The following is a 12,528-nucleotide window of genomic DNA, read 5'->3' as shown; positions in this document are numbered from 1 at the left end:
GTTAGTATAGCCTATGGAACCATAATTTCAAGTTTTGTACTTTTCAGTAAATCCTGCATTGTTTTGAATGAACTCTACATATAGGCTTGATTTCTGTAGATTTTTACCATGGAACTGAGTTCCTCATGTTTTGAAACATAGGGTTTGGTCTAAAATTTTCAAGAAATGGATTTCTACAACTCTTGGAATTTAGGTAAAAAGTTTATGAACTTTAGAGGTCAAGTGCAAGGCATTTTAAAAATCTGACCAAATGAGAGTGGATTTGGTAGATTTTGACTCAAAATTGAGCCTACAAGATCCAATAACCTAGGGTCTGTCAACATTGTGATGTCCTCTGCTAGATTTGACTTCTCATCCAAGATACTGATGTCACTTCTCTTTCTCTGATGTTGATGCAATCCTCCCAAGGAGGAGACTTATCACTAGAGCCATGCCTAGGGGACTCCAAGAAAATTGGGTTACAGATGCAGGAGAAGGACCTAGGGTTCTCAGGAGCCTTAGGGTAGATTTTAGGCTCATGGACTAAGTATGAGTTCACTTATCTTTGTACATATTAGATTAGGGTTTCATTATTTTTGGGTCTTGTATTTAGGGCTCCATAGTGTAGGGAGGGTACCTTAGTAATGTAGGATTTTTCAGCCCTTATATTTTAGGACACCTAGACTAGTTTTTATAGTAGAGGTAGTTTTGTAATTTCACATGCATTAAGTGCACTATTTGATATGTGTTATGAGAGAAATTTAATTGAATTGGTAGAAGCCCAATCCAATTAAATTTTGGACCAGCCTAAGGGGGAGCTGAGCATTTATTTGCTACACCCCATTGCCACATCATATAGTCACACTTTGTGCATGTCCTTCATGCTTTACATGCCTCATGAAATCTAAACACACTTAGTGGAGAATCTTTGATATGATATTGGATTAGTGGGCTGAACCATAGCTAAAATTCACTAATCATAATTAGTGAAATTTTGGCTCCACAAATTCAAATTCAAATTCAAGTGAAATTTGAATAGAAATTCAAATTTTCCTCCAATTTTGTGTGACACTTAGGCTATAAATAGAAGTCTTGTGTGTGCATTTTTCAACTTTGATCATTTGAGAAATTACACTTCAAAGTTCAGACCTCATTTGAGGCATAAATTTTGTGCCCCCCTCTCTCCCTCTCCCTCCACTCATCTTCTCCTGCCTTCAAGCTTTTATCCATGGCTTCCTATGATGGTGAGCTTGTTCTTGACTCATATTCTCCTTGAAGTGGCGTCTCCAATCACCTTTCCCCCTTCTCCATTTTGCTTCCATTGATCTTCAGGAAGCAAAGGACTCCATTGATGAGAAGATCTGAGGCCTACAAGCTCTACTTGGAGCTACATTAGATGTCTCTTTGTTCGGTGTTGCTGAAGGCTTGGGTATCACACAAGGTGGATATAGTGGATCTCATGTTAGAGGATGAGGGAGAGAACTTGGAGGAGGACACATCGTATGAGGAGGATTCGTCTTTGGACAAGGAGGACCCCACTACGGAGCGTAAGATTGTGGAGGGGAATTCCTCAAAGGATTCATCTTAGGAGTCCTACTAGGAGGCCTTTCTCCATTTGACTTTGACTAATTCTTTTTGTGGATACGATTGACTTTGGGACCTAGGTATAGATGATTGCATTGTAGATCTTGTAATGCACACAAGATTTTAAATTTCCATTGTGACCGTGGATATTGCTGAAAATTATGGATAAACAATTGAATGCACAAGCTAGGTTATTAGTGAAAGTGAAATGGACATTCTCTCATACTAAACAAGTCCCTAATGTTGGGACTTTGTTTTGTTAGTAGGATCATAGGAGGAGTCTATTTCTGACTTATTTTCTCTGTATTGTTTAGGTGATACTATCCCCAGATGCAGATCCCCCTATTGTTAGAATGATGGATTACAAGTATGATCTTTGAATATCCTCAGAGAAATTATGTATCTTTGTTTTAATATATTTTTTCCTTACCTGGATATTTTCTAATGCGCACATTACTTCTAGTTGATCATGTAATGTCAAATTGTTGTGTTCACATTTTTGTGCTTCACATGTTAGTTGGTATAGGTTTATTAGCAGTTAATGGTCTACCTGTCTACATGTTCAACAATGGATATTTAAGTAATGGTTAATTGGCTTGATATATTAATATAGTGTCTTTATTTCTAGGATTCTAGCTTTATGCAATTGCAACTACTTCATTTTTCAATTTTTTATGCGGCATAGGAGAGTGGTGGTGAAGATAGGAGTGTCATATACATGCAGTTGTCTATAAATGGATACTGACATACAGTGCTTTTATATGGTAGTGTATATTCATTCATTTTGATTCTAGATCATTAAGTTTTTCGATGCAACTCACTGATAGAAATTGGATAATAATGACTGAATTTTATAGAAACACTCTGCAGGAATTATTCTTTCCAAAACAGAGACAAAATTACAACAATTAGAATCAGAATATTCACTCAAACAAGCCAAGATTTCAAGAGCTTAGTTCTCTCCCTCCCAAGGTCTAAACCACATATCTTCAGGATAACCAGAATATGATTCTAATTTTCCTTCTTATTCTACACATACCCATAACTACCTAATTAAAATAACTGGTCCTAATAAACTGCTCCTAATAATAGTAACTGTTGTCCTATTAAAACTAATTGCTAACTATTCCTAATAAATTGCTCCTAATAATAGTAACTACTGTCCTATTAAAACTAACTGCTATTGACAACACATAACAATTATTTCCCCCCTTCTCTTATAAACATTCTTTATAAGAGGTCTAACAATCCATGGAAATGTTAGCCTAAACTTGAGTAGGTATGGGTAGTGGTTGCAATAATCCAGCATGAGACAAAGTTTGATACTTGTTTATTTGGCAAACTTCACAAGTAGCAACATATTGCTGAATATCCTTCCTCATCCCTTCCCAATATATAATGGCTGAAATTCTTTTGTAGGTCCTAAAAAACCTAGAATGCCTTCCTATGGCTGAATTGTGGAATTCTTCCAACAACATAGGAATTATTGAAAATCCTCGAGGCAACACTAACCTTCCTTTAAAAAACAACTTCCTATCCTTGAAATTGTAGCCCGGATGAGAATTTATATCTTGCATCAAGTCCTGTATTAGCCCTAGCAATTTTGGATCATTTTGGACTTCGGTCTCCCATTCTTCTAATTCATCAAACTGCACTATAGATAGGGCTGCATGGGTCATCCTCCTGGAAAGATCATCAGCAACTCGATTTTCATGTCCAGGTCGATACTGGATTTCAAAATCTAGACCCATCAGTTTAGAAGTCCATTTGAATTTTTCCTCTCCTAAAACTCTTTGATCCGAGATAAATTTTAGACTCTTTTGATAAGTGAGAGTGATGAAATGTCTTCCCATTAAATAATGTCTCCATTTCTGGACTGCTATCACAATAGCCATCAATTCTCTCTCATATACAGACTTAGCTTGTGCCCTTTCTGACAAGGTTTGACTATAAAAAGCCACTAGTCTCCCTTCTTGTAATAGAACAACTCCCAATCCTTTATTTGAAGCATCAGTCGCTATTGTGAAGTCTTCGGAAAAATCTAGAATAGGAAGTATTGGCAACTCAGCCATCTTCCACTTCAAGTGTTCAAAAGAAATTTGGGCTTCGTGATTCCAGTGAAAATTATCCTTCTTCAACAGTTGTGTCAAGGGTGTAGCAATTTTTCCATAATCCTGAACAAATCTTCTATAATATCCTGTGAGACCTAAGAAACCTCTTAAAGCCTGTAGGTCTTTTGGAATGGCCCACTCCATCATAATTGCAATTTTCTTTGGATATGCTGCTACTCCTTCCCCTCAAATGATATGCCCCAAATACTCCAATTGTGTTTGGCCCAAAGTGCACTTCTTCTAATTAGCGAACAACTTGTGTTCCCTTAGTAATGCAAGCACTTCCTGAAGATGAACTTGATGCTCTTGCACTGACTTACTGTAAACCAGAATGTCATCAAAGAAAACCAGAACAAATTTCCTCAAATATGGCCTTAACATTTCATTCATGAGGGATTGAAAGGTAGAAGGTGCATTAGTGAGTTCGAAAGGCATTACGATAAACTCATAATGACCTTTATGGGTTCTGAAAGTCGTCTTTGGAATATCTTCTTCCTTCATTCTGATTTGATGGTATCCTGACCTTAAGTCCAATTTAGAGAAAATGGTGGCTCCCCCCAATTCATCAAGCAACTCATCAATGATAGGAATTGGAAACTTATCAGGTACAGTTGTTTTGTTCAGGGCTCTATAATCAACACAAAATTGCCAACCACCATCTTTCTTTTTAACCAAAATAATAGGACTAGAATATGGACTTGCACTAGGTCTAATAATACCTGAGCGAAGCATATCATCTACTAACCTCTCAATTTCATTTTTTTGGTAATGTTGATACCAGTAAGGTCTAAGGTCTGGAATATTGGCTCCTTCTTTGAGAACAATTGCATGATTATGCCGCCTAGATGGAGGTAATCCTTGAGGTTCTTGAAAAACATCTTCATACTCATTCAAGACCGCACTTACCCAATTTGGCTGGGGGGTATCATGAACTTCTTCTTTCGCCAAATTCTGGTATTCCAAGAAAAATCCTTGTCCTTCATTCTTAATGGCTTTCATAATGGGTTTGAATGAAGCCGAAGCTCGTGCCAATTCTGGTTCTCCTTTGAGTACATGGTAGCTATTTCCAAGGGGAATTTTAATAATCAATTCCTTGAAATTAGCCTGGATTTCACCAAGGCTTGACAACCATTCCATTCCCAAAACTATGTCCACTCCACCAAGTTCGAATACAAAGAAATCTTCATGAATTTCCAACCCTTGCATGACTAACTTCAATTTAGGACAAACTCCTTCACAAGGAATTTTTCTTCCATCTCCAACCTCCACATAGTAGGGTGGGGTTTCTTCCACTGTCATTTGACATTCCTTGACTAGTGGAGAAGATATAAAGTTATGTGATGCTCCACAACCGATCAAAACCACCACTTTTTTGTCCCCCAAGGTTCCCCACAACTTGATGGATTTCTTCGTTGTTAATATGGAAATGCTGTAAATTGACAATTGTAAAGCCTTCATTTCTATCTCATCTTCCCTTTTTGATTCTTGCTCTGCAGACTCTTCATCCATACCCTCCTCCAACAATAAAACTTGCAATTGTTTATTTGGATAGATATGACCAGGACCAAATTTTTCATCACACCTAAAACATGACCCCTTTGGTCTTTTATCTAGCACTTCAGCATCTATCAAACTCCTAAAACCCCTCCTTTTAAAGGAATGATTGGTTCTAGAGTTCCCTGTAGAGCTACCCACCGATAAAGTCACTTGTGTTTGACCCTTAGCATTTGGTTCCCATGTCACTGTCCTCGTGCTATTATAAGTTATGAATCCAGCCTTAGTTCCCAAACTTGTTCCACTTCCACCATTCCCTTTATTCAACAAGTTATTTTTCTCATCCACCCTCTGTGCATAGTCCATCAATTCGGTTAATCCCTCAACTGGATGAAGCTTTAATTCTGCCTGTATAACTTCTTTGAGCCCATTCATAAAAATTCCTTTTAAATACGCTGGTTCAGTGCATTTGAGAGGACCGACATACAACTCGAACTGTTCCCGGTAATCTTCCACATTTCCTGTTTGCTTGAGACTTAGCAACAACTCAAACAGACTTTGTAACATGGACGGTTGAAAATGGCGTATCACCACAGACCGAAATTCGCTCCAAGTTGGGTCGTCCGCACTGAATTCCCACCATTGATACCAAGTTAACGCTTTTCCCTCCATCGCCACCATAACCGCTTATAGTTTTTCAGGGTCGTTCATTCCTTTCAGTTCGAAGTATCATTCTACGCGAATTGTCCAACCGAATGAATCATCCCCATTGAAAACCGGAATTTCGAGTTTTCACCATCTCTTCTCATGATTCTGAGGATTGTGAATTTTTCTGGTGTCATCGTCGTACACGGTATGGTTATCGCCGTTGATCGATACGTCCCTGTCAGAACGCGTTATGATTCCGTGTACAATTTCTACCAATTCATTCAATTGCCTACGAATTTCCAGTCGCTCTTGTCTATCTTCTTCGCGACTCTTCTCCCATTTTCTCGCATGGCTAGTAAGCCTTCAAATTTGCGCTCAAGAAACTCCACGCGTGCATCCATTCCTCTCGTTGAAACCATCTACCGTCCCAGGAAACAAAGACTGCTATGATACTAGTTGATAGAAATTGGATAATAATGATTGAATTTTATAGAAACACTCTGCAGGAATTATTCTTTCCAAAACAGAGACAAAATTACAACAATTAGAATCAGAATATTCACTCAAACAAGCCAAGATTTCGAGAGCTTGGTTCTCTCCCTCCCAAGGTCTAAACCACATATCTTCAGGATAACCAGAATATGATTCTATTTTTCTTTCTTATTCTACACATACCCATAACTGCCTAATTAAAATAATTGTTCCTAATAAACTGCTCCTAATAATAGTAATTGTTGTCCTATTAAAACTAACTGCTATTAATAGCACATAACAATTATTTTCTCCCCCTTTCTCTTATAAACATTCTTTATAAGAGGTCTAACACTCACATGTTGAAATTTTGGAGAGATTTAAAATTAAAATCAGTCGACAATAAGCTAAGCATGTGGTTGATGAAAGACTATGTTTGCCTTAGTTTTTTTCTTTTCTGGCTGCTTTATATACTTATCCTTTGAAATTATTGAATACTGAAATTTAAAAATGATTTTTCTACAGTAAATATAAATATGAACAGCAAAAGAAGAAAAAGGGACAGCCGAAAAGAAGTGCTGGTAATCATTGTATTTCGTTTTCTTTTAAACTTTACTGTTTTCTTCCAATTCATGTAAAACTCAAATTAAGCAATACATATTGAATGCGGTTGTGTTCTTTTAACTGCAGCTAATCGGATGGATTTGAAGGAGCTCAATATGGGGTATGTTAGATCCTTCCTCATTTATTTATTTTTCTTTTATTTCTGAGATTCATATGTTCTCTAACCTGTACGGAATTCTGACATGTTTTGATTGGTGAAGTATAAATAGTTTTAAATTGTAATAACTAAATGTCAAAACTTATGGACACCAAATTTAGGCAGGTTGACTATGGGTCCTCTTGAAAAGCATAACACGTATACCTCTGCATTTGTTTTGGCTTTTCCAATTGATGGACATAAACTTGGTGTTTTTTAATTGTGTATCTTATAAACTAGCAGAAATAAAAGAGAATTTTAAATCTTAAGCATTTCCAATTCATGTACATAGACTTGCTGCTTTTTAACTGTAACTTAGAAACCAGCAGAAATAATGAGAGAAAGCTGAATATTTTGAATTTTAGGCATTTTTATCATGAAAAGTCTCCCTCTCCCCCTTTTCACAAGACTAAAAAACTATGCAATATATTCTCTTCAATGGTGCTTACAATAGTTTTCTTTTTACTTATCCAAATCGCCTTAATTGAATTTCTATAATCTTTTTCTCAATCGGTGCCATATTAATATCCTTGTATATAATCATTCCACATCCTATCCTTTTTTATGTGGCTACACATCCATCATAACATTCTCATTTATGCTACTCTTAGATTTTTTCTCTCGTTGTCTTCAATAAAAAAATCCGTTGTGAGTGATTCATGTTTGGTATATTGACAAGATTTATGTTGACTTCCAAAGACTTAACATAACCCTCCTTTATGTAGGCTTGGGATTGGTTATGATACCAAACATGCAATTTTTTCCTAAATTTAGTCATATCTGCACTTGCAACCTCCCAAAATGTAAATGTATTACCACAAATATCATAGCCATCCATTACATATAATACAATCACATCCACAAAGCTCTCAACAGCATTTCAAGAGATAACCCAAGCCTTAAATACTCTACAACTATTTAGTTGCCCCAAGGTGGTTGCATAGAAAAGGAGATCAAGCACATATATTCTCTACCAAAGCTTGTGTCAAATGCTAAGATGCTCAACAATGGGTGAAACATGGATAAAAAGAAATCAAGTATCAAATGAATGCTGCAATCCTTCCTCTTGGTTAGCTTATGTCCCTGTCAATAGATCTATGAGCACCACATCCTTTGTCACATGAGCAAGTTATTTTCCTCACTGGTTTGGTTGTACTCCCCGTAACCCACACACACAAACACCTTGCGGCTTTGAATTGTGGAACCAAGGAACTCATGTGGTACAAGAAAAGGCGACCACCAGAAAAGGTGGCACAAAAAGGTGGACCTGAAAATGCCCAGTCCAAATATAGAAAGAGGAACACTGCTGGATGGGGAAGGAACCACTGTTACTGTAGTGCATGAGAGTTGAGGTGGCTGCAGGAACTTGTCTGAATTGTGGCATGTTGGGGGGAATGGGCTGTATGAATTGAGTCTAAGCAAAATGCTAAGGCAACAGTTGAAGGAGTTGTCATGTCTGTTCAGATAGCTAAAGAGGAGTTTTTACATGCTGGGATGGTGGAATACTGACAGATCAAGAGGGAGTGACTGTAATGAACTAATGAGGGCGATACATCAGTTTGAGAAGAACTGGGCAAATGAAAGTTCTTAGTAGTGTAGTGAAACTTCTCAAAATCTATTGATGGCTACCACAACATAGCTCTAATGGGTTGGACTTGGACATAAAAGCATCAACAGGGTGTTCTATGAAGGTGTTGGTAGTTTATTAGATGATAGTTGATAGTTGATAGTTTTAGAGAATTGTTTTAGAAAGAAGGCTATGTCATTGATTTCTTGGATGATCAATTACAACATACCAATTGCCTATTTATAGGCTCAAGTCACCAACCTCTCAATGGTGGTGAATGTTTCTACATTACTTTAGGTCTTTCTAGAGTTTTCATGATAGATTAGTATCATGATAGTTCTAGATTCTTCTATCTTATACATACACTTATAGTTCTAGATTATTCTACGATATTCATACACATTATAGTTCTAGATTGTTCTACCATATTCATACACACTATAGTTCTTACTATTTTCATACATATTATATTTAAGAATATTCTAGAAATTTGTAGCAATTTCAACACTCCTCCTTGATGCAAATTTCTGTGACTCCGAGCATAGCTCATAATTCTTCAAATCTTGGTCTCGGCAACGCCTTCGTGAATATGTCTGCAATTTGATCTTCTGTTTTGCAGTAGTCGAGTTTGATCTCTTTAGTTGCTTCAGCTTCTCTGAAAAAGTAATACTTGATTGCTATGTGTTTTGCTGTTCTATGATGAACTGGATTCTTCGCCATTGCAATTGCTGATTTGTTGTCGTAGTTGATTTTAGTAGGCTCATCTTGTTTTTCTCCCATGTCTTCAAGTATTCTACGAAGCCATATAGCTTGACTCGTTGCTTCAGCAGCTGCCACGTACTCTGCTTCTGTTGTTGATTGTGCTACTGTAGCTTGCTTCTTCGACACCCAAGAGAACATTCCTGACCCTAGTGAGAAAGCATAGCCAGAGGTACTTGATGTGCCATCATTTTCTCATATTTCTTAACCCTTTTTTGTCACCATTTTAATTACTGATTTGCCTTAATTGTCAAATTAATTATGCAGTTTTATCATTTGGGCCTATTGGATTAATTTTGTGTTTTTAATTTAATTTCACGAGAATTATAAGTAATTGGGCTTGAATCCGGAATTGGGCTTGGACTTGAAGAGAGTAGACAATTTTATTCTACCAAATCTTATCTTATCTAGATTTTATCTCATCTAGATTTTATCTTATCATATCTAGATTTTATCTCATCTAGATATTATTTTATCTAGATCTTATCTTATCTTATCTAGACTTTATTTCATCTAGATTTTATCTTATCTTATCTTATCTTATCTAGATTTTATTTTATTTATGGGCTATGACTTAAAACAAATTTGTAAGCTTTGGGGTTGAGAATTATATAACATCACCAAGGTTCTAGTTTTAAGCTCTCTCTCTCTCTCTCTCTCTCTCTCTCTCTCTCTCTCTCTCTCGTTTTAGTTTTGTTTGTTTTGGAAAATAATTCTAGTTTTCTTCGTTTTCTACTACAATTTCATTTGCTATTGATTAATGGAAGGCTAAGTCTCCAGCGTTGTTTTCTCTTGAGGATCAAACACAACTCTCTTTGAGGTTTTATTATTACTATTGCATTCTGCTCAGTTTTTCCTCTTCACCAATTACTCTGTATTTGTTGCTATTAATCCATGCATGCTTAGTGCTTGATTAATTGTCTCTGCGCTTAATTTACGTTCATGCTTAATGATCAGTTTCATTCATGATTAATTGGTGTATGTGTTGCTTAATCAAATAATGAATGCCTTATGTTAAATTTCGCTTAGTAATTTAATTTAGGGTTGGATTAAGTGGTTGAACTGATAAAGGATAAATCCTCGTAACCTAGGATAAGAGACTTGCTTGTGAATCAAGGGGAAACAACGTGTTTTAATTCTGATATTTTATAATTAAAATTTACTTGCTGTTTAATTTACATAAACAAACAACCCCCCCAATTTGTTACTGTTTTATTTCAATCTTTCATGAACGTTTGGTTGACCATTGCTTGTTGGGAGATGACCTAGGATCACTTCCTAGATACTGCATTTTTAATGTTTATTTGATTTGGGTACGACCTCGATCAAAATTGGCGCCGTTGTCGGGGAGCAGTGGACCAAAGGTTCATAATAGTGTTTAGTTATCTCATTTTGTGTAGTGTTTTGTTTTGCATTTCAGTTGCATCCCCTGTTTAGTGACTATTTTAGCGACTTATTCAGCCTTTTGTTTTGCTGTAAACAGTGCTGAACAATGATTAGCAACTGGGAATTAGCGATGGATTTTGCAATTTAATTAGCGATTTTTGTTTTAATAGTTAGAGTTGTTATTTTTGGCTGATTTTTTGTGTGGTAGCTTCTTTTGATCCATATTTTGTGTGAAAAATACTAGGAGCACTTGGTGTGGCATTATTTGAGAGAGACAAAAAATTTTTGAACTTGTTTTTAGCAAAACTTAAAATGGCCATAACTTTTGCTTCGGGTATCGAATAACTAATATTATATATGCATTCAGGGTAGAAAAAAATTTCCCTTTCTTTGTTAACTTGCTGAAGCCGGTTGGGGTCTCCCAAACTCCAAAAATCAGCCGTTTACTAAGTTTTTTTTTATTTTTCAAGTATTATTGTCCTATTTTTCTAAACTTTGCTTAGGTAGTTTTCATAGTTAGACTTTGAATTTTTGTTTCAAATTTTTTGTGCGATCGTTTCATGATTTTAGGGTGTTCCTCACAAAATTTTAGCTTATTTTGATATCATTTGAGTATAGCTGTAGTTTTACCCCCTTGTTAGGTGCTTGTTGAGAAACATATTATTTGCTGCATATAGTGCATGACTAGGGGCAATCCAGGTGATTTATAACCCTTTAATCCTGAAATAGATAGAACCTTTCATAGATTAGTTAGGCATAGTGTGCATCCTGGTCATTTTGTGCATTTTGAGCATTCTAAGCATTCTGTTGAGGGTGATTCTGAATATTCTGATTTTGAGCATTCCACTACTAATTTTCATACTGAGAACATGACTCAACCTCCACCTCGTGAGAGGACTTTTAGGGAGATGACCGCACCTGATTTCACTTATGAAAGCTTGTGCATTCAATATCTTGATGAGGGTGTTCCATATGTTCTCAAGATTGGACTAATACATTTGCTGCCCAAGTTTCATGGTCTTGCAGGTGAAGATCCTTATAAGCATCTTAAGGAGTTCCATATTGTTTGTTCCACCATGAAGCCCCCTGATGTCCAAGAAGATCATATCTTTCTAAAGCCTTTTCCTCATTCTCTCGAGGGAGTGGCAAAAGATTGGCTATACTACCTTGCTCCCAGGTCCATTTTCAGTTGGGATGATCTTAAGAGGGTGTTCTTGGAGAAATTCTTCCCTGCATCTAGGACCATTGCCATCAGAAAAGACATTTCAGGCATCAGGCAACTTAGTGGAGAAAGCTTGTATGAGTACTGGGAAAGATTCAAGAAATTGTGTGCAAGCTGTCCTCACCACCAGATTTCTGAGCAACTCCTTCTTCAATATTTTTATGAGGGACTTAGCAACATGGATAAGAGTATGATTGATGCTGCCAGTGGTGGAGCTCTTGGTGATATGACTCCTGCTGAAGCTAGGAATTTGATTGAGAAGATGGCTTCCAACTCCCAACAATTCAGTGCAAGAAATGATGCTATTGTCTTTAGAGGAGTCCATGAGGTGGCCACAGATTCATCTTCATCTACTAAAAATAAAAAGCTTGAAGGAAAACTTGATGCATTGGTCAACCTAGTAACTCAGCTTGCCATGAATTAGAAATCTACCCCTATTGCAAGAGTCTGTGGTCTATGTTCTTCTACAGATCACCATACAGATCTTTGTCCTTCTTTGTAGCAATCTAGAGTCAATGAGCAACCTGAACCTTATGCTGCAAACATT

The 12,528-nt window shown here is 36.6% G+C and overlaps 1 protein-coding gene and 1 non-coding gene across 2 annotated transcripts in view; one reads left to right on the top strand and one right to left on the bottom strand.

Annotated features, from left to right (window-relative positions):
• The first annotated feature begins 1,375 nt into the window (after positions 1–1,375).
• The window catches only part of LOC100808806 (translation initiation factor IF3-4, chloroplastic), a 52,877-nt gene continuing 41,724 nt past the window's right edge, over positions 1,376–12,528 (top strand). Inside the window, exons 1-4 of the mRNA XM_006582567.3 lie at positions 1,376–1,534; positions 1,878–1,930; positions 6,813–6,868; positions 6,978–7,011. Coding sequence (XP_006582630.1) covers positions 1,376–1,534; positions 1,878–1,930; positions 6,813–6,868; positions 6,978–7,011 — 302 coding nt within the window. The remainder of the gene's footprint in view (positions 1,535–1,877; positions 1,931–6,812; positions 6,869–6,977; positions 7,012–12,528) is intronic.
• On the bottom strand, positions 12,007–12,113 carry LOC113001971 (small nucleolar RNA R71). The gene has a single exon (XR_003267502.1). It is a non-coding gene; the product is annotated as a small nucleolar RNA R71 (small nucleolar RNA).

This window comes from Glycine max, chromosome 6 (genome assembly GCF_000004515.6).
Source record: "Glycine max cultivar Williams 82 chromosome 6, Glycine_max_v4.0, whole genome shotgun sequence".
Lineage (NCBI taxonomy): Eukaryota > Viridiplantae > Streptophyta > Magnoliopsida > Fabales > Fabaceae > Glycine > Glycine max.
Note: the sequence above shows the minus strand (reverse complement) of the source record. Positions and strands in the feature narration are given on the sequence as shown.